The 23019-nt window shown below is 42.4% G+C and overlaps 1 protein-coding gene across 1 annotated transcript in view; it reads right to left on the reverse strand.

Annotated features, from left to right (window-relative positions):
• Nucleotides 1-23019, reverse strand: part of LOC311240102 (uncharacterized protein) — a 50879-nt gene that overhangs the window by 13027 nt on the left and 14833 nt on the right. Inside the window, exons 2-3 of the mRNA XM_084328629.1 lie at nucleotides 20563-20724; nucleotides 6810-6920 (exon numbers count right to left, since the gene is read on the reverse strand). Of these exons, the coding sequence (XP_084184755.1) occupies nucleotides 6810-6920; nucleotides 20563-20710 (259 nt within the window). The 5' untranslated portion in view covers nucleotides 20711-20724. The remainder of the gene's footprint in view (nucleotides 1-6809; nucleotides 6921-20562; nucleotides 20725-23019) is intronic.

Raw genomic sequence — 23019 nt, forward strand, 5'->3', positions numbered from 1 at the left:
CTAGCTTGTTTCCTGTATTGCTAGCTTGTGTCCTCTTTTTCTGTACCTTCTTCCTCCCTTACAGCAGCAACCTTCTGGGGGCCATGTTCCTGTAGATGTCAATCACCTCGTTGTGATTGATGGGGATGTCTTTCTCGATAGCAAGGAGGAGGAGATCAGAGAGCCTCTCTTCTGTGCATAGACTTCTGAGTGTTGATTTGACCAGTTTGAGCTTGGAGAAGGACCTCTCCACTGTTGCTGTGGACACTGGAATGGTGGCATATGTTCTTATCATTTCCACCAGTGTTGGAAAGATGTCATGTCCGCTGTTGTCTCTGAGAGTTGTATCCCCTTTACTGCGAGTGTTTTTGGGAAATAAGCGTGGAAAAAACCTGAGCTCTGTTTTCAGCTTCTCCTCTTCTCCTCCATAGAATGCACACAGTGTGTGAACAGCCTCAGCAGAGTCAGGACCCATGGCATCTTTACCTGCCCAGTTGCTGGCCTTCGTCAAACTGTGGAGTGCATTTAGGATCTTGTTCGACTGTGTCTCCCCATCCCACCTAAACCTCCTGTGTAGTTCCTGAGAGAGGACATCAAGGAATGGGTAGAAGAGCTTAACTCTGTAGTAGTCTTCCACTGTTGTGAAGGCGTGACTCTCTGTGGCTGCTGTGGAGCTTTGTTTGTACCTGGCAGGCCCCTTTCTCTGTCTTTGTTGTCCTGGGGGGACTATGGGGATGCTGATTCCAGCAGCTTCTGCCTTCTCTGTGGCACTCTTGTACAGTTTGGCAAACTGTTTTTCTGTCCTCCCGTTAGTCAGGGTATCCACCACTCCAGAAACAACGTGATAAGCCGTCGACAAGTCAATACCTTGATTCTGGAGTGCATTGGAAGCATGTGTGCAGTGACCTGAAAACTGGCGTGGCAATCTCCAGGCAAAGGAAGAACTCGAAGTCAACGGCTTTAATGTACATCTTTGCATCCCCAGCAGAAGTATCTGGAGGCTCTTGGTCGGTGATATCAGTGAGGGCCTTCACCACAGCATCCATCACTTTGTTGAGGGCTTTCAGGGCTCTCTCCCTGCATGCCCAGCGTGTGTCCGAGAGCTTCTGAAGTTGAATCACACGTTCTCCAGGGTGCAGGTCCTCTTGGCATTTTATAAATGCTGTATGTTGTTTTGTGGAGGCAGTGAAGAACACAGAGCTTCTCCACAAGGTTGAAGAAGGTGATAAAGTGCAGGCTTGATTTTGCACTTTCAACGAGCACTAGATTAAGGCAGTGGGCGTGGCAATGAACATACAGAGCCATGGCATTGTGCTGCAGTATTCTACTTTGCAGTCCTTTGTACTGCCCACTCATGTTGGCTGCGCCGTCGTAGCCTTGACCACGCATGCTTTCTATTTCTAGGTCATTGCTCTGTAACAAGTCCAGGACTGTTTTCTCCATCTCCTCACCTGTTGTTCTGGACACGTTACAGACCTGGAGGAAGCGCTCCTTGACATTCATTTCAAACACATAACGAACAACAAAGGATACCTGCTCACAGTGAGACACATCAGTTGTTTCATCTACAAGTATTGAGTAGATGTTTGCCTCCTTCATCTCTTTCCCTATCTCTCTTCTAGTGAATGTGGCCAGGGCCTTTATGAGATCATTTTGTGTCCTGTTTGAGAGTAAAGAAACCCAACTCTTCTTCTTTCCAACTTTCTTCTCTTTGACATGATCTAAATGTAGCTTCAGTACACTGTCGTATTGGCTGAACATTTTCACAAGTTCAAGGAAGTTGCCCTGGTTTGAGCTTTCAGTAGACTCATCATCACCCCTGAGAGCCTTTCCCTGTCATGCAAGATATGAAATGATGTCAATCAATCTGGTCAAAATGTTATTTTGTTTCTCTCGCTCTCTTATCGCTTTGCCTTGAACATCTGACACATCAAAAGCTGCTTGACAAGCACTCTTTTTGTATGTGTTCCATCGCACCATGCTTGTTAGGTGGGCCTCTGAGTTTGCATGCTCTTGTATAGATTCAAGCCCTTTTCTCCAACTGTTTAATCCAGCCACTCTCCAAGCAGACTTGCTGTACTTCTCTCCAAGGAAAAGCCGACAGCTGAAGCAGTACATTGTGTCCTTGTCTGGTGAATACTCTAACCAGGGCCTGGTAGTATACCAATTTCTTTGAAATGAACGTCCATCTCTGTTTTGGGGACATCTAAGTACAGGTTGACTTGGTCCTCTATCAACACACATTTTTACATAACTGGCATTACATTTGAGATCAAAAGCTTGTTGGTGGGCAGGATCTGTAGGATACTTTAAGAGTGCAATTTTCGATAGGACCTCTTCTTCTACATTACTTGTAGGCAGGGCACAAAATTAACTTTTTGACTCACCGGCCAGTGGCGGGTAGATGAGAAAAATCTACCCGCCAAGCATATTTCTGACCCGCCAAATTTTCTTTTTTAATTTTTTTTAATAAAATATATATATTATATAATCATACTTGATTGTGTTATCTGCGAGACATCGCCACCTTGCTGTCTGCAAACAGCTCCACTGTCTGTGTGTATACTCGAGTGGCCTCCAGCTATGTAAGGATTCTCCGGCGCTGCAGCTGGGTCCTAAACTCTACATTCAGCATGCAAGGATTGTCCTGCGCTGCAGCTGGACCCTATTCAGCAGCCCTCATGCGATGTAAGCCAGGGGCTCGAATACGCATGTTGTATGACATTGATGTCAGGAGCTATCTGTAGCTACTGCTGGATGGCGTTGGGACAACGCCTCAGTTCACTATTTAGTTTACTGGGACATTTCATAGTGACTAGTGAGCTAACGTGGGCTAACGTGAGCTACCTAGCCAACGGAGGTATTATGCACTGGACTATTGCTGGAGCATTTGTTGATGTCGGGAGCTATCAGTAGCTAGCCGGCTGGATAACGTTACACAATGCCTCATGTATTAAACTAAGTGAATAGTTGACTGGGTCATTTTGTAACGGTAGCTAACGTTATCTCACGAAGGTCCTACTGACTAGACTAACGTCACGGTGACTGTCCGAGGCAATAGCCTCTGTTTACATGCAGCATACAGAAACAGGTGCAGGAGGGGTAGGAGCAGCAATGCGCCTGTGCCGAGACAGCGAGTGAGAACTCCGCTAAGAATTGGATCATGATTTTCGGTTTTCACATGACTATTTGATTGCCCGCCACATGGCGGACAGACCTCTCAGTGGTAGTCGCCAAATGTAAAAACTGACCGCCAATGGCGCTTGGCGGGCTCTAGTTTCACCCCCTGCTTGTAGGCCCAAGTCCTTCTACATCTTCCTCCTCTCTTTCAGGTTATTCTACATCCTCCTCCTCCTCTCTCTCAGGTTCCTCTACAGCAGTGTTTCTCAAAGTGGGGGGGGCGCCCCCCAGGGGGGGCACAGAGGCATGACAAGGGGGCCCTTGAGATTTATTAAAAAAAAAAGATTTGATTACAGAAAATTATCACTAAAGTGCTATCTGTTGCAGCTGCACTGTTCTCCATGAAAATGCCATTTCTCAAAATCTGAAAATCATTATTTAATAAAACACAGAAAAGGATCACCAAGTTATTCTGGATAAAAAAAACTTTTACAGACAACATTGAGACAAAGCTTCCTGACACATCTCCATCCAAACTCTTGGAAGAACAATTTGAAATCTCATCTGATACCACCTAGAGAGCTAGTTTCAGAGTGTGGTGCTGAGTACCAAGTATCTCATCTCATGGCCCACCAAGTATCTCATGATGCAGCAGTTAAGGTGTTGATACCATTCAGCACCACATACAGTATCTGTGTGAAGCTGGCTTTTCATCCATGACAGCTCTGAAAACAAAATATAGGGCCAATTTGAAAGGTCACGATATTGGTGTTATTTCAATAAATTTAAACATGGCCCATTTCATGACTATTTTGTTGGGGCGAGGGGGGGGGGGGGGGGGCCCAAAATATTTTGGTCCGCCAAAGGGGGGCCTGACAGAAAAAGTTTGAGAAGCACTGCTCTACAGCCTCATCCACTCTCTCAGGTGTTGGTTTTAGCCAGGCATTCATATACCTGCTACCCTTAGCTGCTTCCTGGCGCTCTCTCTCTTTCATTTTCTGATATCTTTCTTTTTTGGGCATATTTCTGCAGGCATAATTAACACAAATCCAGTTTAATTACAGATGGTAATATTTTAAACTCAGAATGTACAGCTGCTGAAATAACTATTTTACCAATTAATAATTTATTGCATTATTATAATAATAATTACAATAATAATACATTATTATTGTTATTATTATTGCTATTGTTATTGAGCGAGAGAGAGAGAGAGAGAGAGAGAGAGAGAGAGAGAGAGAGAGAGAGAGAGAGAGAGAGAGAGAGAGAGAGAGAGAGAGAGAGAGAGAGAGAGAGAGAGAGAGAGACAGAGACAGAGACAGAGACAGAGACAGAGACAGAGACAGAGACAGAGACAGAGACAGAGTATGCTAAGTGATTTTCCTAGCACAGACAGGGAGGGGCTGGGGAGGGGTGATCCGGCAAGGCGGCAATGTGTTTCACGAGAGCCGCATCTTGCAAGTGAGGTGCTGAGACCGTGAGATGAGAATGTGATCAAGCATAAAGTAAAGAGATAATGCAATGCCACCGCGGTATGAATAATAAGAAATGTAGTATGGGGGAAGTGCAGTGTTGCCACTTTTAGCCTGCCTGCCTGATTGCATGAGAGAAAAGCACGGACAATCACAACTTCACAAGGCATGCCCGGATTATACAGTGCACTGCAAACCCGACATTTTATTTTGTTGGGCAAATACCTTACCTGATGATGAAGTGTACTCTTGCTTTGTTTTAAGTTGAAATAGTAACTGTAAAAAAAGAGGTCTCGACTCGAGTATGAGCTCAACAGCTGGATATCAATTTCGTGTTCAGTGCACTGCTGGCCCGGCTGTCAGCGCGCGGTTTACATCATCTCATCATCACCCACCCACGTGCTATGCGTAAATAATAGGTCCTTCCAGGAGAGGGGTAGGGGCATTTCTCTCTCTTTCTTTACCAAATATTTAGATTCTATCGTGACATATTGCATTTGGAAGGGCAGGACAGTCTATCTATATGTGCAACAGTAAAAAAAGAAAGAAAAAAAGGGGGCATAAAAAGGGCACTTTCTAATGAAAAATGAAAAAGGCAGGTGCCCGGGCACCCCTTCATGTCTATGTGTGCACGTGCCTGCCTGCAGGACTTATATAACAGGAGGTGCAAATCCAGAGCCTGCAGAATTATGAAAGACCCCCACCACCCCAACAACAGCATGTTCAAGCAGCTGCGGTCAGGTAAGCTTCTTCCCCCAGGCCATCAGAACACTGAACTCTCCACTCACAAGTACACATGAGCACACACAGACACACACACAACACTCATGCGGCAACCGCTAAAACAATCACTTTAAACTAGAGCTGGGCCGTTAACGGCGTTAACGTGATACTAGTATCGCGCGATAATATAATTGACGCAGTTCATCTAAAAAAATAAAATAAAATAAAAAATTTACATTTTCTTTTCTTTTTTTACCTTTTTTTTACCCAGGGTAGATTCGCTGAGCACAGATGCTCTTTTTCAGGAACGCCCTGCTTCACATTCACACAGTTCCATTCACACCTGGGAGCTGCCCAGTACAACCACAGTTGACACCATTGGCCACTGAGCAACTCCACTGGAGCAGTTGATTTGCATTGGCAGGGTTAATTAAATCCAGGATTGCAGATAGATTAATCTAGATTAAAAAAATGTATCTATGCCCACCTCTACTTTAAACAAAATGTCACTTTAAAAAATAGAAAGTCACTTTAAAGGAAGGAGGTACTGAGTTCAAATTGTAAATTGTATATTGTATAGTAGTGTATATAGGAACCAGTTTCTCAGGAACTTAGCATGTCTTTTTTACCATGCATATCTTGTGTCTTACCTATTTAATTTTTTCTATGCCTATTTTTTTTTATTGTATTTGCACAATCAATGTGAGCATGACCACCCACATTTCACTGTATGCCCTGGTATGTATGTGACAAATAAACTAGGGATGCACGATAATTATCGGGCCGATATCAGCTATTATGACGTCATCCCGATAAAATTATTGATAGCTCCAATAATAAATAGTTTTTATTAAACTTTTTTCTTTTCATGTCAACGTTCACACGCACAATATATGCTTACTTAGGATTTGACTTGATTCAACAACAAAGCAGTCGGGGGAATGGCAAGCCGAAAACTGTCGAAAATGTGGTTATTTGAAGTTTGGATTATTTCTTTTCACAACTGAGGTAGGTAGATTTTTTAGAGACTAAAGTACCGAAAAAAGGTACCGTTGGGTACCGGTATCGATTCACAGGTACCGGTACCCATCCCTACTGACAAAGCACAATACCTGTTGGTTTTTAGTTCACTCATTGTTCAGGGAAACACATTGAATGACATTGACGGATTGTGAATTTTGTGATTGACTCAAATTATATTTATTTGGAAAAATAAATATAGTCACTTTATTTGAAGAGTCAAAAATGTTCTCTTGGCTTTGTTTTGTTCATAGTAGTAACGCTCATGTCATGATAAATCTGGTTAGGTCAAAACTACAGGAATATACATTAAAAATAAAATATTATAATACAATAAATATATATATATCGGTTATCAGTATCGACCTTGAGGAGTAGAAAGTTATCGGTATCGATATCAAAAAATCTTTATTGTGCACCCCTGAAATAAACCTCTTGATTCTTGATTCTTGATTCTCTTAAATGTGAGAATGGTAGAAAGAGAAAGTAACATACCGATATCCTGGTCTGTGTCGTCCTCCTTCATCTCAAAGGAAATATCCCCGGGTGGGTCAAGTGTGCCCTCATCCTCTTCCTTTTTAATAATCAGTAGGTCGCTGGGTGAACCTGGGGCAGAGGGAGATGGTAACTAAGTATTTATAGCCTACTACTTTGTTTATTATGCTCATCCGAGTAAGAATTTAAGATAAGATGTACAGGTATGGGCAGGGTAATAGAAGAAATACATATACAGTTGGAAATAAAATTGTATCTGAATATAAAAAGATAACAGAAAAGAATAAACAGTGCAAACAAATGTACAGATGAGGGTCTGTATGACCTATCGTTACGATAAATATAGACTACAATTTGTTTATTTAATAATAATTTTTAAACAAAACGTTTGGTTTGTGTAAAAATAATTAAAAACAGCATTACAAACTTCTGAGAAGATGGAACTTGATAAGACTCACACAATAGGCAAGCTTTGCAAAACGACAGTGAAGTATTTGGGGAATCTTACACTATCACTGATACATGATCCACACTATAATTGAGCCCAAGTATATCATCCTATCTGCTTTTTTACTCAGAAAGCGGTGCCATCAATGAGAAATCATGTTTAATAATAGTGATTTCAATATCAATCAAAATAATTGTGTTTATGATTTTTGTCATGATCGAGCAGCCCTAGCTGAAGACTTGTGAGAACAATATGTAACAGCTCATTTGAGATGGCAGGCAAGGTTTACATTCGATTCTTGTGACTCCCAAGAATCAAAATTCCTTTGTAGTACCACCTCTGACCAGCGTCATCTTTAGGACATATTTAAGATTGTTCACACCTAACACCATCTCCTACATACCAATGATGTTGGTAAGATGATCAGTAGAGTCCATGCTGTTCATACGGCATACTAACAGCTCTGGCTAGTTAGACACAAAACTAATGTTATGTAATGCTGTTCATACTGGATACTAACAGCTCTGGTTAGTTAGACACAAAACTAATGTTATGTAATGCTGTTCATACTGGATACTAGGGCTGCAACGATTAGTCAACATAATCGACGACGTTGATCATAAAAACTCGTTGACGCAGACTTTTTGCGTCGATTAGTCGTTAAAAAATAAATAAAAAAAATGTATACTTGCTATACTTACCTGCTGCAGAGACTCACATCACAGCCGGAAACGGAAATACTGAAATAATAATTCGAAAAGTTAGTCGACTAATCTAAAAAAAACTATATAATTTTTTTTTTTTTATAATCTTTGTGAAAGTGGCTTCTCAGCTCTGGTCTAGCTGAAGACTTCTTGGCTTAACATAACAGACCGACAGTAAGTTTGGGGGAACTAATGGGATAACTGGGGTTGCAACAAAAGTGCAACTAGGGCTAAAAACACAATAAAATAATAATAATAATAATAATAATAATAATAATAATAATAATAATAATAATAATAATAATAATAATAATAATAATAATAATAATAATAAATAATAAATAATAAATAATAAATAATAAATAATAATAATAATAATAATAATAATAATAATAATAATAATAATAATAATAATAATAATAATAATAATAATAATAATGATAATAATAATAAATAATATATCCTTCTTAGCAGACTTCTTAGCTTAACATCCCAGGGAACTAATGGGATAACTGGGGATGTTGTTTGCTCCTGACAAGAGTCTCAAAGTCTGGGATGATGGTAGACAAAGCAACTCTGAGGTCATGCTCAATGTCCAATCTGTTCCTCTGCTTTGTCTTCAGCTGGACCAGAGCTGAGAAGCCACTTTCACAAGGATAGGTAGTGCAAAAAAAAATATTATAAATTTTCTTTTTTTTTTTATATAGTTTTTTTTAGATTAGTCGACTAACTTTTCGAATTATTATTTCAGTATTTCCGTTTCCGGCTGTGATGTGAGTCTCTGCAGCAGGCAGGTGACCAGGCACATGGGGCTTTCATTCTTTCCTGACACAGCACAAGCACGGAGGTAGAAAGACCAGTAGGTGGCATTACTGCATTATCAAATAGCTGCTCAGCTGAGTGATGCCCCCCGCCTCAGGCCCTCACTCAGCCAGACAATGGCGACCGCGAACGCGAACCAAGAGCAACATGATCAATTATCCCGTGGGCTTGGAAGAAAACGAAGACCAGACCTCTGGGCATACTTTAGATATATAAAGCTCGAAGGACTGACAGAATGTATTGTTGAAAAAAGTGAAACACGAGGAGAGGCCGCTCAGGTCGGGGAGAAATGTGGTCATCGGATGAAGGGAAAAAATCTCTAATCTCAAACGCCATCTAAAGACATTCCACAAGGAAATCCAGGTAAATGTAAAAATGCATTAGCACCATATGACTGAGTGAATTTGTGGTGGATTAGCCCGTCTGTTGTAAGTTGTAACTTGCTTGCTAGCTACTAGCTAGCCCCCTGATGCTAACGCTAGCCAGTAGCCACGTGACGGCTCACAGGGCCCGGGGTTGGCTCACAAAGTATAAGTACGCTTAAACCTAGCTAACGTACATCCTGTGACTAAATGTAAAAATGCTTTTAGCAGTGCACCATATGAGTGAATTTGTATGGACTAGTATATATCATGGAGCCATTTGTGGTGGATTAGCCCATCTGTTGTAACTTGCTAGTAGATGTACTAGTGCCCAGTGCCCACGTGACACCTAGCTAACGTACTGTCTGTGACTGTACTTTATTAATTCGTATCATTGTGACTGAGGTTACTGTTATAATTTACATTACATTGAAAAGATACGAAGCTATATTTTTTAAAGGTGCATTTTTTTTTATACAGAAAGAGGTATTATTTAGACTAGAGCATGAATTCATATTTAGTAAGGCTTGAAAGAAAAGAGCTATTGTTATTTATAGGTTGCTTTTTAAGTTATTTTCTTGAGATTTGTCAGATTACTAGGCATAATAAAGCATGTTGAGTAACTTTGGTTATAGAGATATAATTTATAAAAAATTTATATAAATAAATAATAATTTTATATCCATAGAGGACTCAGGACTGAGCAGGCATACTTTAAAAGTTTAAATATATTAAAATTATAAGGCATCTTTGAGTCAACTTTAAGTATCTTGAGTTGAGGCTGTGGGCACCGTCCTCTTTTTTGGAAATCACAATATGGTCATTGGTCACCCTAGAATATACAGTCCCTCCTCCCAGCCCAGGTACTACTACCTACGTAACCTCTGACCTATAGTGGAAAGAGTTAGACTTTTCAGAAGTTGCATATTCTGTTCTGACTTCTGACTTTATTTATTCCTTTATTCCTGTCTTAGATTGCAGATGTGAAGAAACCCAAGAAGACACTACAGCCAAAGCCTCCATCCCATCGCCGTCGCCGCCTGGATCGGCCGCACAGCACTCCCTGCACGTACAGTCGAAGATGAGGATTTCATAATGATGTTGCGAACATTTGATAAAAGGTTCAGAGTGCCAAAAAATACTAAAGTATCCAACCAGGTGGACAAAGTGTATGTGGAACAACAAGAGAAATGCAGGCACAGGTTGTCTATGGCACGCAAAGTAACCTTAGGTTTAGACATATGGTCCAAAAAGGGTCTCACTGCATCCTTCATTGCAATCAGTGCTTGTTATTTCAACCCAGAAGATAATAAGCCTGAACATATTCTCCTGAACCTGAAGGAAATGGTTCACCCCCACACTGCTCAAGCTATAAGTGTGCTTGTGGAGGAGTGCATAGAAGCCTGGGGCATCCCAAAAGAGAAAATCCTCACAAGGATCACTGACAATAGCAGCAACATGGTGGCTGCGTTCCCGTTCCGTACTGCAGAAGAGGCCACAACTTCTGAGGAGTCGGACTCTGAGCACAATGAGGATGCCATTACAACAACGATGTGCTGCAGGAAGGAGAGAGGATGACATTGACGGGTCAGTCTGTGCTTGAAGTTGAAATAATTCTATATTCATTCGAATAATAATAAATAGGTAACTGCCTGGTTATAATTGAATTTCATATACATATTAATAAATAAGTTAATATGTTAACACTTTGGTTGCCATGGGTTAAATTCATGATATACCATAGGTTGCCGGCTCTATTTGTCTATGGAGAAGTACCCCTTCTTTGCATGGCTATAACTTTTTAAATTCTATTGCTACATTGCCATTATTAGGGCCCATTCAAAGTCCTATATGTATTGTTCATTGTGTAGCAACGTTAAACTTTTTCATTCACATATTCATAGTAAAGTATGGTCTAATGTATAAGTATGTTTTCATCTCTTTCTGCAGCTTTCTCCAGAACGTGATCTATAGCCCCAAATGCATTATATTGATGATGCAATACAGTTTTATGGCAATCAGCGCGATATAAAAAATTCCAACTAGACGTACTTCTAGAAGTTACTACACATCATCTGATGTTGACCGGATGGGCTAGGGGGGCGTTTATAATTCCGTGGGCAGCGTTATACCAATCATCTAATGTGGGTCAAATGTTGATCATAGCAGTTAGTATCGAAGGCGGTAATTTTACACGCTAAAACTCACCCCAGTCTCCGTGCGCCGTTGGGCGATCATCGTAGAGTAGAAATTTTATCATTATGGGATGTAGATTTACCCGGTCCATTTCCAGCTTGTATAATGGTATATACGTCCAAATCATGTTGTTTATCGAGTTATTGGCAATCGATCGCTATGTAGTGTGTCGAGATCGAGTCCCGGAACCTATAGCGAGTGCCCGGAAGTAATACGGCCGATCAGCACAACCTCCATAGCACTTCCTGTTAAGCGATTGCGCCGATCGGCCACCAGATGGCGCTCCTGAACCACCAGAGAGCTCAGTGGGTCCTCCTGGTGGATCTCAGGCCAGCGGAGGGGAAATATGAATCCGATCGCAGATTTTTGAAATATTGATATAAGGACGCTGTAAAGCGTCCTCCGGCAACTTGAGCATGGCCGGGAATGACGCTGTTAAGCGTTTTCCGGCAGTCAAAGTGTTAAAAGGTTAAACATTGTGAATTGAATAAATAAGTTAAAAAGAATAAATGGATCATTAAACTATGCATTTGTATTTTTTCTTATCTCCATCATGTAGGGACGAGTACGACTATGCCTATTGTGAGATCCACAGCCTTGGTTGACGCGCGCATGCGCTTTTCCGTAAGAAAACAGATGAGATGAATTGTTTGGTTTATAGAAAAGAGTATTTATTGTCATTTACTTGAAGCTTTGTTTAGCGTAAATGGGTTCCTACCGGATGACGTGGAGGTGTGCTGGCTTATTCCCGTTGCATGGTGTCCTGTTTCCAATTTCTAAAGTTCCAAATCCATAGCGCTTGCGACGGTCAAAAACCGTCTGGGCTGCATGCCTTACATTCCAGTGTCATGTTTTTTACTAGCGCACCAGTCCATTGATAAAGTGAGTTCACACACTAGGGTGCTGTAATCACCGGTTCAAAATGGGCTGGACCAGACACGCCTCCACGTTGTTGAAGCAACACACATCCAAGTCATAACAAATAAAAAAATTTATCAATCAAGTTCATTTCAAATCGTTTTCCAAACAATATTGCTTCATATTTTTAACTAAATAAATAAATAAATATTAAGGACTGAATCTGGCTCCAACACCTATGGAGCAATGGAGAGGACCCCATGCGTTGTGCACACCCTCCAGCTTGTAGTAAACATGCTGCTGAACAAGGAACCCTCAATCCGAAGACTGCTGGACAAAACAAGACACCTGGTCAACCAGTTCCGCAAATCATCTGTCGCCACAGAGCGCTTGCTGCAGAGGTCTGGTCTCATCCTCATCAAAGACTGTCTCACCAGATGGTCCAGTTGTCACGCCATGATGGCGCGTTGTCTTCAACTCAAGGACCACGTCACAGCGGTAGCGGAATCCATGAGCTGGGACAGCCTGCAGCCCAGTGAGTGGCAGAAGATTGCCATGCTGCGAGACCTTCTACTGCCATTTGCTGAGCACACAAAGATGCTGCAAAGTGACACCCAATCCCTTTCCCTCGTTGTGCCTGCTCTTTTGGATCTCAGAAGCCATCTGTCTGAATTCAATGTAGCTCATGCTAGAACCTACAGAGAGGCAGCTTCACTGGCACAGAAGATGCTTTTCAACATGCACAATCGTTTCAGCGTTTTCCTTGACGTCACAGCCGTCAAGTTCTCTCCTCTTGCTGCAGCAGCATGTTTTGTTGACCCCCATGTATCAGCTGAGACACTTATTGAGAATGAAGACGATGGAATGCAGGATCTTCTACGAAAGGCAGAAGACTACATTGCTCACAGCATGCCACGAAGAGTGGAAGTGCGAGTGGAGCAGGTGACCGATGATGATGAGGAGGAACTGGAAAACGTGGGTTCAGCAGGAGAGACACCCTCGGCAAAGCGGCCTAGGTTCAAGTTTTTCAGTGCCAGTCGTCCAGCAAGGCCAAAGACGCCCAAGACCACTAACATTAGACAGGAGATGCGGCTACGTGGCGTAGTGGGCAAGGCGCTCGCCACGAATGCTGGAGACGCTGGGCTCGCCTGTTCGAGCCCAGCGCTCCACATTGCTTTCAGTTTAGCTGGTCGTTCATACTAATACACATTGGCCGTATTAGGGGGTGGGAAACTGATGGGTGGGGATCGGGCGTTGTGGACAGCGACTCCTACAGGTCGGTTGGTGCGCCTGCGCAGTAGAATCAGGAAGTGTCGGGGGCAGCGTGAGCCTCCCACGTGTTACTCCTCGCCACTGAGAGATCGAGCTGCGCAGGTGAAAAGATGCGACTGCTGTTACCTCAAGTACCGGAGGGGACTTGTGCTATGTATGACTTAGTCCACATTGCAGCCGGCTTGTGGGAGGCAAGAAACAGCGTCCGTGACAGGGGAGGGTTGAATTGGATGATACGAAATTGGGATGGGAGAAAATATAGAAAAATGGGAGAAAAAGTGGATAAAAAAAACATTAGACAGGAGATTCTGAAATACAAAGAAGGGCTGTCCAACCACCAGGCTGCTAGTGCTAACACAGACGTTGAGGAATCTGCTATCGAGTTCTGGATTTCTCAGAGTCCTATGGTGTTTCCACATCTGAAACCTCTGGCCTTGGATCTCCTGGCGATGCCAGCATCCCAAGCCTTTGCCGAACGTGTCTTCAGTGTAACTGGTTACCTCTCAAATGGCCGCCGCAACAGAGCAAGAGACATATTGGAAAAAAGTGCTTTTCTCAAGATGAACAAGAACAAGTCTAAATAGTCAATTGTGAATGCAGGCAGCAGCACTGACCATCACCAACCCTAACTTAGGGGTTAGAGGTGGAAGTGGTCTAGGTCTGGTTAGGGGTTAGTCAGGTGGTCTAGGTCTGGTTAATAGAGGCCATAACCAGACCTAGACCACCTCTACTCTAACCCCTAACCAGACCTAGACCACCTCTAACTCTAACCCCTAAGTTACCCTAACCATGCCTAGACCACCTCGCTCTGTAACCACTAACCAGACCTCTTCCATGTGGCACTTTAACACTGACCTTCAGAATGTGATTTTATATAATGTTTTTATGCAGGCAGGCAGCAGCACTGACCATCATCACCAACCCTAACTTAGGGGTTAGAGGTGGACGTCTACTAGGTCTGGTTAGGGGGTTAGAGAGTCAGGTGGTCTAGGTCTGGTTAATAGATGCCATACCAGACCTAGACCACCTCTAACCACTAACCCACTAACCAGACCTCTTCCATGTGGCACTCTAACACTGACCTAAGATTGTGATTTATCATTTTATATGTTTATGCAAGCAGATTGCAATCAGATTGCTACTGTGTGTACTATTATCTACTCAAGTTCAACTACTACTGTACTACTGTGTGTTTGTTTACGACAGTATCCTGTTAGTTAATGTTGTTACTTACTGTTACTGGCTGCTGCCAGTGCTGACGACGACACTGTTATTTAATATTTATCATTCAAATAAATCGCTGCCAGGTGAGCAAGGCAAAGAAAGATAATGTGACTGTCTTAAGTTATTTCTCCATTCACAGATCGACACTCGACAGTGAGTGCACCCTTCCTGTGTATTACTTGTGCCGCAGACTCAGATTCCCCTAGGTTAAAAAATAAATAGGCAATTTAAATCAGAATATGTTCCATGTTGACTATTTCTGACAAGTTTTTTTCCATTGACTAAAAATAGACAAAAATGTCATCCGTTTTCGTCGACTAAATCTAGACGAAAACAAAAAAGACAAAATTGAGACAAAAACTGACTAAGACTAAAATGCTCAGACATTTAGTTGACTAAAACTGACTAAACGAAAAATAAATGAAAATGACTAAATATGATGAAAACGAAAAAGGAGCACTTGCCACATGACTAAGACTAAAACTAAAATGAAAATAGCTGCCAAGATTAACACTGGTTGCAGCCCTACTGGATACTAACAGCTCTGGCTAGTTAAGACACAAAACGAGGTATTTAAAATCTTTGACTACTTCAAGCCTCTCCTTTGCTGCAAACACGTATGGGTCAGTCTGGATCATCTGTAACACCTGACCCAGACATGTTTGCAGCAAAGGAGAGGCTTGAAGTAGTCAAAGATTTTAAATACCTCGGAATAACCTTGGACTCAAACCTCACCTTCAAAAAACTGGTAAAAAAAAGTCACACAGGCCGTACATTTTAACATAGCCAACTTTAAATACATCCCAGAATGCCATGGAAACAGCCAAACTTTACTTCAAGTCAGTAATTATGTCCCATCTGACATACTGCATAACCAGCTGGTCTCAGACCTGCAAAACCACATTGACACCAATTCATTCAGTTCATAAACAGGCCCTGAAGGTGTTGGACAAGAAACCCTTTCACCACCACTGTACCATCCTCCAAAAACATGCCCTGCTAAGCTGGGAAAACATGCTGAAACTCAAAGATGCCAGTCGGATATATAAAATCCAACACGGTCTAGCCCCACCACCTCTCTCACAGTTTTTCTTTTTTTTATTGGTCTTTTTCCCCCTCCATTTTCCTCCGATTTTCTCCCATCCCAATGTTAGTCGTATGCCAATTCCCAGTCCCTTCCTGGTCGCTGCGCACTTACCCCCCACAGTCAGATCATCTGGGAGAGTGGAGGCTACCACGTGCTTCCTCCGACACACGTCCAGCCAATCACCGCTTCTTTTCACCTGGCAGCGCGGATTCTCATCGAGAGGGCGTAGCGTGTGGGAGGACCACACTATCCCCCTCGAGTCCTATCCGCGCTTAGCAGGCGCCCCGACCGAACTGTAGGAGTCGCTGTTTACAACGACCAGGACCCACCCCGCCAGCTTCTCCCACCCTCTAATACAGCCAATTGTATTAGTGCAGACGGCCAGCCAAGCTGGTGACAACCCCGGAGCTGTGAGCCGGATTCGAACAGGCGAATCCAGCTCACAGCTCCGGGGCTGGTGACGAACGCAATCTCCGCTCGGCCACCTAACCGCACCCTCTCTCACAGTTTTTTTAACAGAAAGCAGCAGGTTCACCAGAACAGTGCTAGAGGGAAATTTCATCATCCCAGGGAGGAAAAGCGCATTTAGCAAATCAGCCTTCTCGATAAGAGCTGCAGAGTTCTGGAACACCATCCCATCACACATCCGCAGTACACTCAGGTCCTTCACACACACACTCAAAGCATGGCTGTTACAAAATCAGGTCTGTGACCATTAGCAAGTCACGTCGCAGTCCAGCTGCCCAGCCCCTGTATGCTTGCCCACTAGCCTGACTGTCCTGATTGTGATTAAGTGGTTATATGATTATGTATATATGTGTGCCTGCCATATGTGTGCCACTGCCTGCCTATACGGTGCTTATACACGTATGGGCTTTGATTTGTCCCTGTACACTTTTTTTTATAGATGCATGAATGCCTAGTGAGTGAATGTACAGAATATGTTTTAAACTGTTTTTATATTAGCTTTAATGTCCTTCTATTTTTCTGTTTATTTCTGGCTTAAACATCTAGCCCAGGGACTACAACTGAAAACTAGCAACCCTGCTAATGTTGGCATATTTACAGTTTTTAATTTGTATTAATTTATAACTGTATAACTGTTGATTGATATGCACTGTCCCTGATCAAATAAACTGAGTAAACAAAAAAAACTAAACTAAAACTAATGTCAGACAAGGTTTAAATAGGGCCTGTGTAAGAAAAAGGTATATCATTTACAACATGATAATCGCTGCTACAGACCCTGGAGTTTGCTGACAATGTCCAGTTATCTTGTTTGACTGCTATAGTCCACTAGAAAACTAAGACTTTGAGGTGTCGGTCTACAAGTATTAAGTTAAAGACTTTTTAATGCCACAGTTTATATTACATTTAAGGCAAATTTTGCAATAAAAATAAGCAATAAATGTGAAAATAGACAGTTTCAAATTGACAACAAAAACATTCTAAATGGACCCAAGTTTATTTCCTGCTGCAGTGTTTGCTAATATTATATAATAATAACATATTGCTAACCCAGCCACTTCCGAGTGCCGGTCCCAAGCCCGGGAAAAATGGGGAGGGTTGCGTCAGGAAGGGCATCCGGTGTAAAACCAAACTGCCAAAATTATTATGCGGATCAAAAATCTGATTTCCATACCGGATCGGTCAAGGCGAAGGATACACAGCAGGTCAGAGTGATAAAGGATAAGGAGGGCAAGGCGCTGACCAGTGAGGACAGTGTGGTGAGAAGGAAGAAGGAGTACTTTGAAGAGCTGATGAATTAAGAAAATGAGAGAGAGAGGAGGACGGACAGTGTGGAGGCAGTGAACCAGGAAGTGCAACAGATCAGTAAGGAGGAAGTGAGGGCAGTTTTGAAGAGGATGAAGAGTGGGAAGGCGGTCGGCCCAGATGACATACCAGCGGAGGCCTGGAGATTGGAAAATTCTTGGAAAATTAGAAAATGCCAGAGGAGTGGAGGCAAAGTGTGCTAGTGCCGATCTTTAACCCTTTCACTGCCACACGACAGAAGGTTAACCCTTTACTATCACACAACCGACGGTCGCCGGGGTTAACTTGCTGTTGTGTGGCAGTGAAATGGTTAACCCTCTGTGTATTGTCGCAGTGAAAGGGTTAACCGTTTTGGTAGTGTGGCAGTGAAAGGGTTAAGAGTAAGCCGGGAGACGCACAGAGTTGCAGCAACTACAGGGGAATAAAGCTGATCAGCCACAGCATGAAGCTATGGGAAAGGATAGTGGAGGCTAGGTTAAGAGTAGAGGTGAGGATTAGTGAGCAGCAGTATGGGTTCATGCCAGGAAAAAGCACGACAGACGCATTGTTCGCCCTTAGAATGCTAATGGAGAAGTATAGAGAAGGCCAGAGGGAGCTGCATTGCGTCTTTGTAGACCTAGAGAAGGCGTATGACAGGGTATCAAGAGAGGTGTGGTACTGTATGAGAAAGTCAGGAGTGGCGGAAAAGTATGTGAGAGTAGTACAGGACATGTATGAGGGCAGTGCGACTGTGGTGAGGTGTGCAGTGGGAGTGACTGAGGGGTTCAAGGTCGGGGTAGGAGGACTGCACGAAGGGTCGGCCATCAGTCCATTCTTATTTGCAAGAGTGATGGACAGGCTGACAGACGAGGTCAGGCAGGAGTCCCCGTGGACCATGATGTTCGCACTTCGCAGATACATCGCAATCTGTAGTGGGAGCAGGTGGAAGAGAACCTGGAGAAGTGGAGGCATGCACTGGAGAGAAGAGGGATGAACGTGAGCAGAAGCAAGACCGAGTACATGTGTGTGAATGGGAAGGAAGACAGAGGGGTGGTGAAGATGCAAGGAGTAGAGGTACCAAAAGTGGACGAGTTTAAATACTTGGGGTCAACTGTCCAAAGTAATGGGGACTGTGGTAGGGAGGTGAAGAAGAGAGTGCAGGCCGGGTGGTGCGGATGGAGATGGATGACAGGGGTGATCTGCGATAGAAGGGTACCAGCAAGGGTAAAAGGAAAGGTCTACAGCAGGGTAGCGAGACCAGCTATGCTGTATGGTCTAGAAACTGTGGCACTGACCAACAAGCAGGTGGCGGAGATGGAGGTGGCAGAGATGAAGATGCTGGTTCTCTCTGGGAGTAACAAGGTTGGACAAAATAAAAAATGTCTACATCAGAGGAACGGCCCATGTTGAGCAGTTCGGGCAGAAAGTGAGAGAGGCAAGACTGAGATGGTTTGGACATGTGCGGAGGAGGGAGGTGGGGTACATCGGGAGGAGGATGCTGGAGATGGAGCTGCCAGGAAAGAGGAGGAGGGGAAGGCCCAAGAGGAGGTTTATGGACACAGTGAAGGACACACATGCGGGTAGCGGGCGTGACGGAGGACAACGCAGAGGACAGGAACAGATGGAAAGGGATGATACGCTGTGGCGACCCCTGACGGGAAAAGCAACACAATTCCAGTGAAACCATCTATACTGTGGGTATTTATGATGAGTAAATAATATGCATATTGTCAGTTCAAAATAATCAGTAGGGCAAAATGACAATAACTGGTTGAATTAAATATCCAAATATGTTTATTAATGTGAACAAATATGTGTCCTTAATGATATTAATCACTACAATAGTCTTACAGCCAGAGTCTGTAATGAACAAAGGGCTCCTCTAGGCCTACTTTTCACAATAGTGTATTGTGCTACCTGTACGAGTGTGGCTTCTGTGGTTGGGTTGGCCATGTTGAGACTATATCAAGGTAGAAGTCATTTAGACCATGGTTGTATTATGGTGGTTCTCTGTTTCATAGTTAATACAGAGCTTTTAAATAAATAGATGCAAAATAAGAACATTTAGCCTAAAGGCAGTCGGTTGTCATAATAAATCTACGATAGTCAATTTCCTCTTGGTGAAATGGACCTACCGGTACTTTTTAAGGATTGTCCTTTGCGCAAATATTGGTACCGTTAAGACCATTTTCTACCTGGCAATATTTCAGACACAGTGGGGCGACAGTGGCTCAGGAGGTAGAGGGCTCGTCTCGGAAATCAGAAGGTTCCCGGTTTGATTCCCGCTCCCGGCAGTGTGTCGAAGTTTTCCTTGAGCAAGACACTTAACCCCTAACTGCTCCCGGTGAGCAGGTTGGCACCTTGCATGGTCACCTCTGCTGTCGGTGTGTGTATGAATGAATGGGTGAATATGAGGCAGAAATTGTAAAGCGCTTTGGATAAAAAGCACTATATAAATGCAGTCCATTTACCATTTAGCCTCCATTGTTCCGCGCATTTATATTCTGAATAGGGAATGAATGAGGGACACTGCAATGCGAATCAGCAGTTCAAGTGACGGCTGCAATGACACTTGTTAACTATCATGAATGAGACTTGGTCTGAAATACAGGCGATTAACAGGAGAAATTGCTATATGAGCACATAGGGAGAGCCATCAGCCAGGGTGTTTGCAGGTTAGCTAACTAGCTATCTCTATACCATCCATACAAATGCAGACGCAACAGCCAATCACGGGAGAGTGGACAGAGATAAAGGTCAACATCTGAGAACACGAATAGCAAACACCAAAGACTGTAATGTGATATAAAGGTTTTACTTATCGATTTCACCAAAATATTATTTTCCAGGCATTTGGCGCTTGCCATTCATTTTAGACCCTGCTTATAGCATTCAATAAATATATATTTAAGACCTTATCAAACAGAGGACTATTTAATGCTTTTTTAAGTCTTTAATTAGTCAAAGTGAATTTTAAGACTCTATGGACCAGCAGCCACCTTGTTACACAGAAATAAACTTAACTTACAGATGTCCTGATCATCTGTGGGCTCCTCCTTCAGTCTGGTAGAAATGTCCCTGGGTGGGTCAGGAAAGTCCAGAATCTCTTCTTTGATGTTCAGTATAAAGTCTTGTGGGTCTCTGGGTTCCTCCTTCAGTCCAGTGGAATCATCCATGTCTCTGGGTAGATCTGGGGGGGAAATAACACATTACTTTACCAACTGCAGTTTGAAACTTCACTTGTGTGTGCTTATACAGTATGATGACAATATAACGTTTTGGTATATAGTCAAAAGGCAGACAGGGTTTAATTACCTCCACCAAGGAAATTAGATATAGTTTTGCCCGTGTGTGTGTGTGTTGCACCCACCTGCAGTTCATGCCACAGCAACGTAATGTAATGTAATCTGCAAACAACTTATATGACTTTACCATGGACTCCAATTGCTAAGCTAACGTAAGTAGCCTAACGTTAGCCACTTAGCATGGCCGGCCGCTACATTAGATAGCCTAGGTAACATGAACTATTGGGCTCGCTCAATGTTATCCCAGTGTTCGCGGGGACTGGGGGAAGCTACATGACCTCGCATACTCCATGTTTAACTGAAATGTGCATTTCTCTCTCTTTTCTCACTCCTTGCTGGTTGTTCCAACATTCAGAATCATTTCTCATTACCTGCATCACTTACATTTACACATTCTGTACACTAGCTGTCTCCCTTTCTCTGTAGTATTGTCTATAGCAGCGGAAAACGTTTATTTTGTACATTATCTAACGTTAACACGAACCTAAACTAACTTTAGGTTAGTTGTAACATTAGTTTAGGTTCGTGTTAACGTTAGATAATGTACAAAATAAACATTTTCCGCTGCTATAGATGTCGCTCTTTTATTTTGAAACCCCCCAGAAAGGAAGTCATTGCTCTCGTTATCTGCTTGACTGTCCAGTTGCTGGTTAGCTCCGAGCGTTAGTAGTATATTATCAATACCAGCCATTGGATTACTGTTTTCTAAATTGGGGAGGCTTTTAATCGTCAAGGTAAGAGGATTTCAAGTCATGGTATCTATAAACTTCAATCGGTTCGGATCTTTTGAATGAATGAGAATGTAAACAAACACGCCGTCACGTTGAAATCACTGGCTGCGCTCATACAGTAGTGGTTGGGCAAGTATATTTGCTTATAAAACGTAATTGTCTAATTCAATAATTTTTTATTTCTCCACGTGGTGAATACACAGGTCACAACATGTTTACATGAACGTTTTGGAGTTGTATTTGGAGTGTATTCTGCAATCGCCAGGCTCCGGCCCCTACTCACTTCCAGTGATGAAGCTAAGCTATGCTAACGGAGCGACTGTTCCCTAAGCCTAATGCATGCACAGAGACAAAAAAGGTATGTATCTTCTTGTCTAACTCCAGGGAAGATGTTAAATAAGCTAATTTCCCAAAATGTTGGAGTTTTCCTTTAAGCTAGCCTATTTCCCATATTGAAGGTATTCGGGTAGCTATTAGTGCAAACAATTAATGCTACCTGTGCACTGCACACTGCAATACACATGTTTATAGGCTGCTCCAGTCCTTTCCTATTGACTTTTCAATAGCAAATTGATTAGGGGGAGGTGGATGTGTCCACTGTATCTCACTGCAATACAAGTTTCAAGTTCAAGTTTCAAGTTTCTTTATTAGTTGTCATACAGAAGTACAGAATACTTTTATACAAAATACTTCTTTCTGTTACGCTCCAGAGACTGTGCTAGACAAAAATAGATAAGTATAAAATAAGTATAGCAAGTGTAAAATAGAAGTCAAGTACGTAGACAAAAGTGTTCAGTACATATATGCAATGCAGAGTTACAATACAATATACTATACAGTACAAAGCCTCAGGGTAAACCTGAGGAGGAGCGGTTGTGTGTTCTGTGTGATCTGGGAGTGGTGGAGGATGAATATCATTTTGTTTTTTATTGCCCTTTGTACACCACTTTGAGGAGGGCTTTATTTGAAAAAATTCAAATTGTAAACCCAGATTTGTTTTGGCAGTCTGAGAGCTGTATGTTGAGTTGTTTTTTTGTGGAGGACATCTTCGGTTTTGCAGGATTTTTGGAGAAGGCATGGCACCTGAGACAAAACACACTGTATCCTATATAATTGTATTTGAATTCACCTTGCTTTTCTGTTTATTTACATTGAGTACAGCTTGTGTTATATTACGTTTTATTGTATTTTCTTGTATTTTTTGTATGGCCATCTTGGTCTATGTCATTTGTTAAGTAATTGGTAAAGTATATTATTATATACTTATTGTTATGTGTCTTGTAAGCCCATATGGGCTGGGCATACATCTGTATGTAAGACACGAAAATAAAAAATATCAAATCAAAAATCAAATAAAAAAAACAAAGCAGAAATGGGATGAGGTACAATTTAGGTGCAATTTACAGTAAGGTGTAATGAGGTATGGGTTGTAGTGCAAATTCTTTACCA

This window comes from Notolepis coatsorum, assembly GCF_963971535.1.
Source record: "Notolepis coatsorum genome assembly, chromosome: 1".
In the NCBI taxonomy this organism is placed as follows: Eukaryota; Metazoa; Chordata; class Actinopteri; order Aulopiformes; family Paralepididae; genus Notolepis; species Notolepis coatsorum.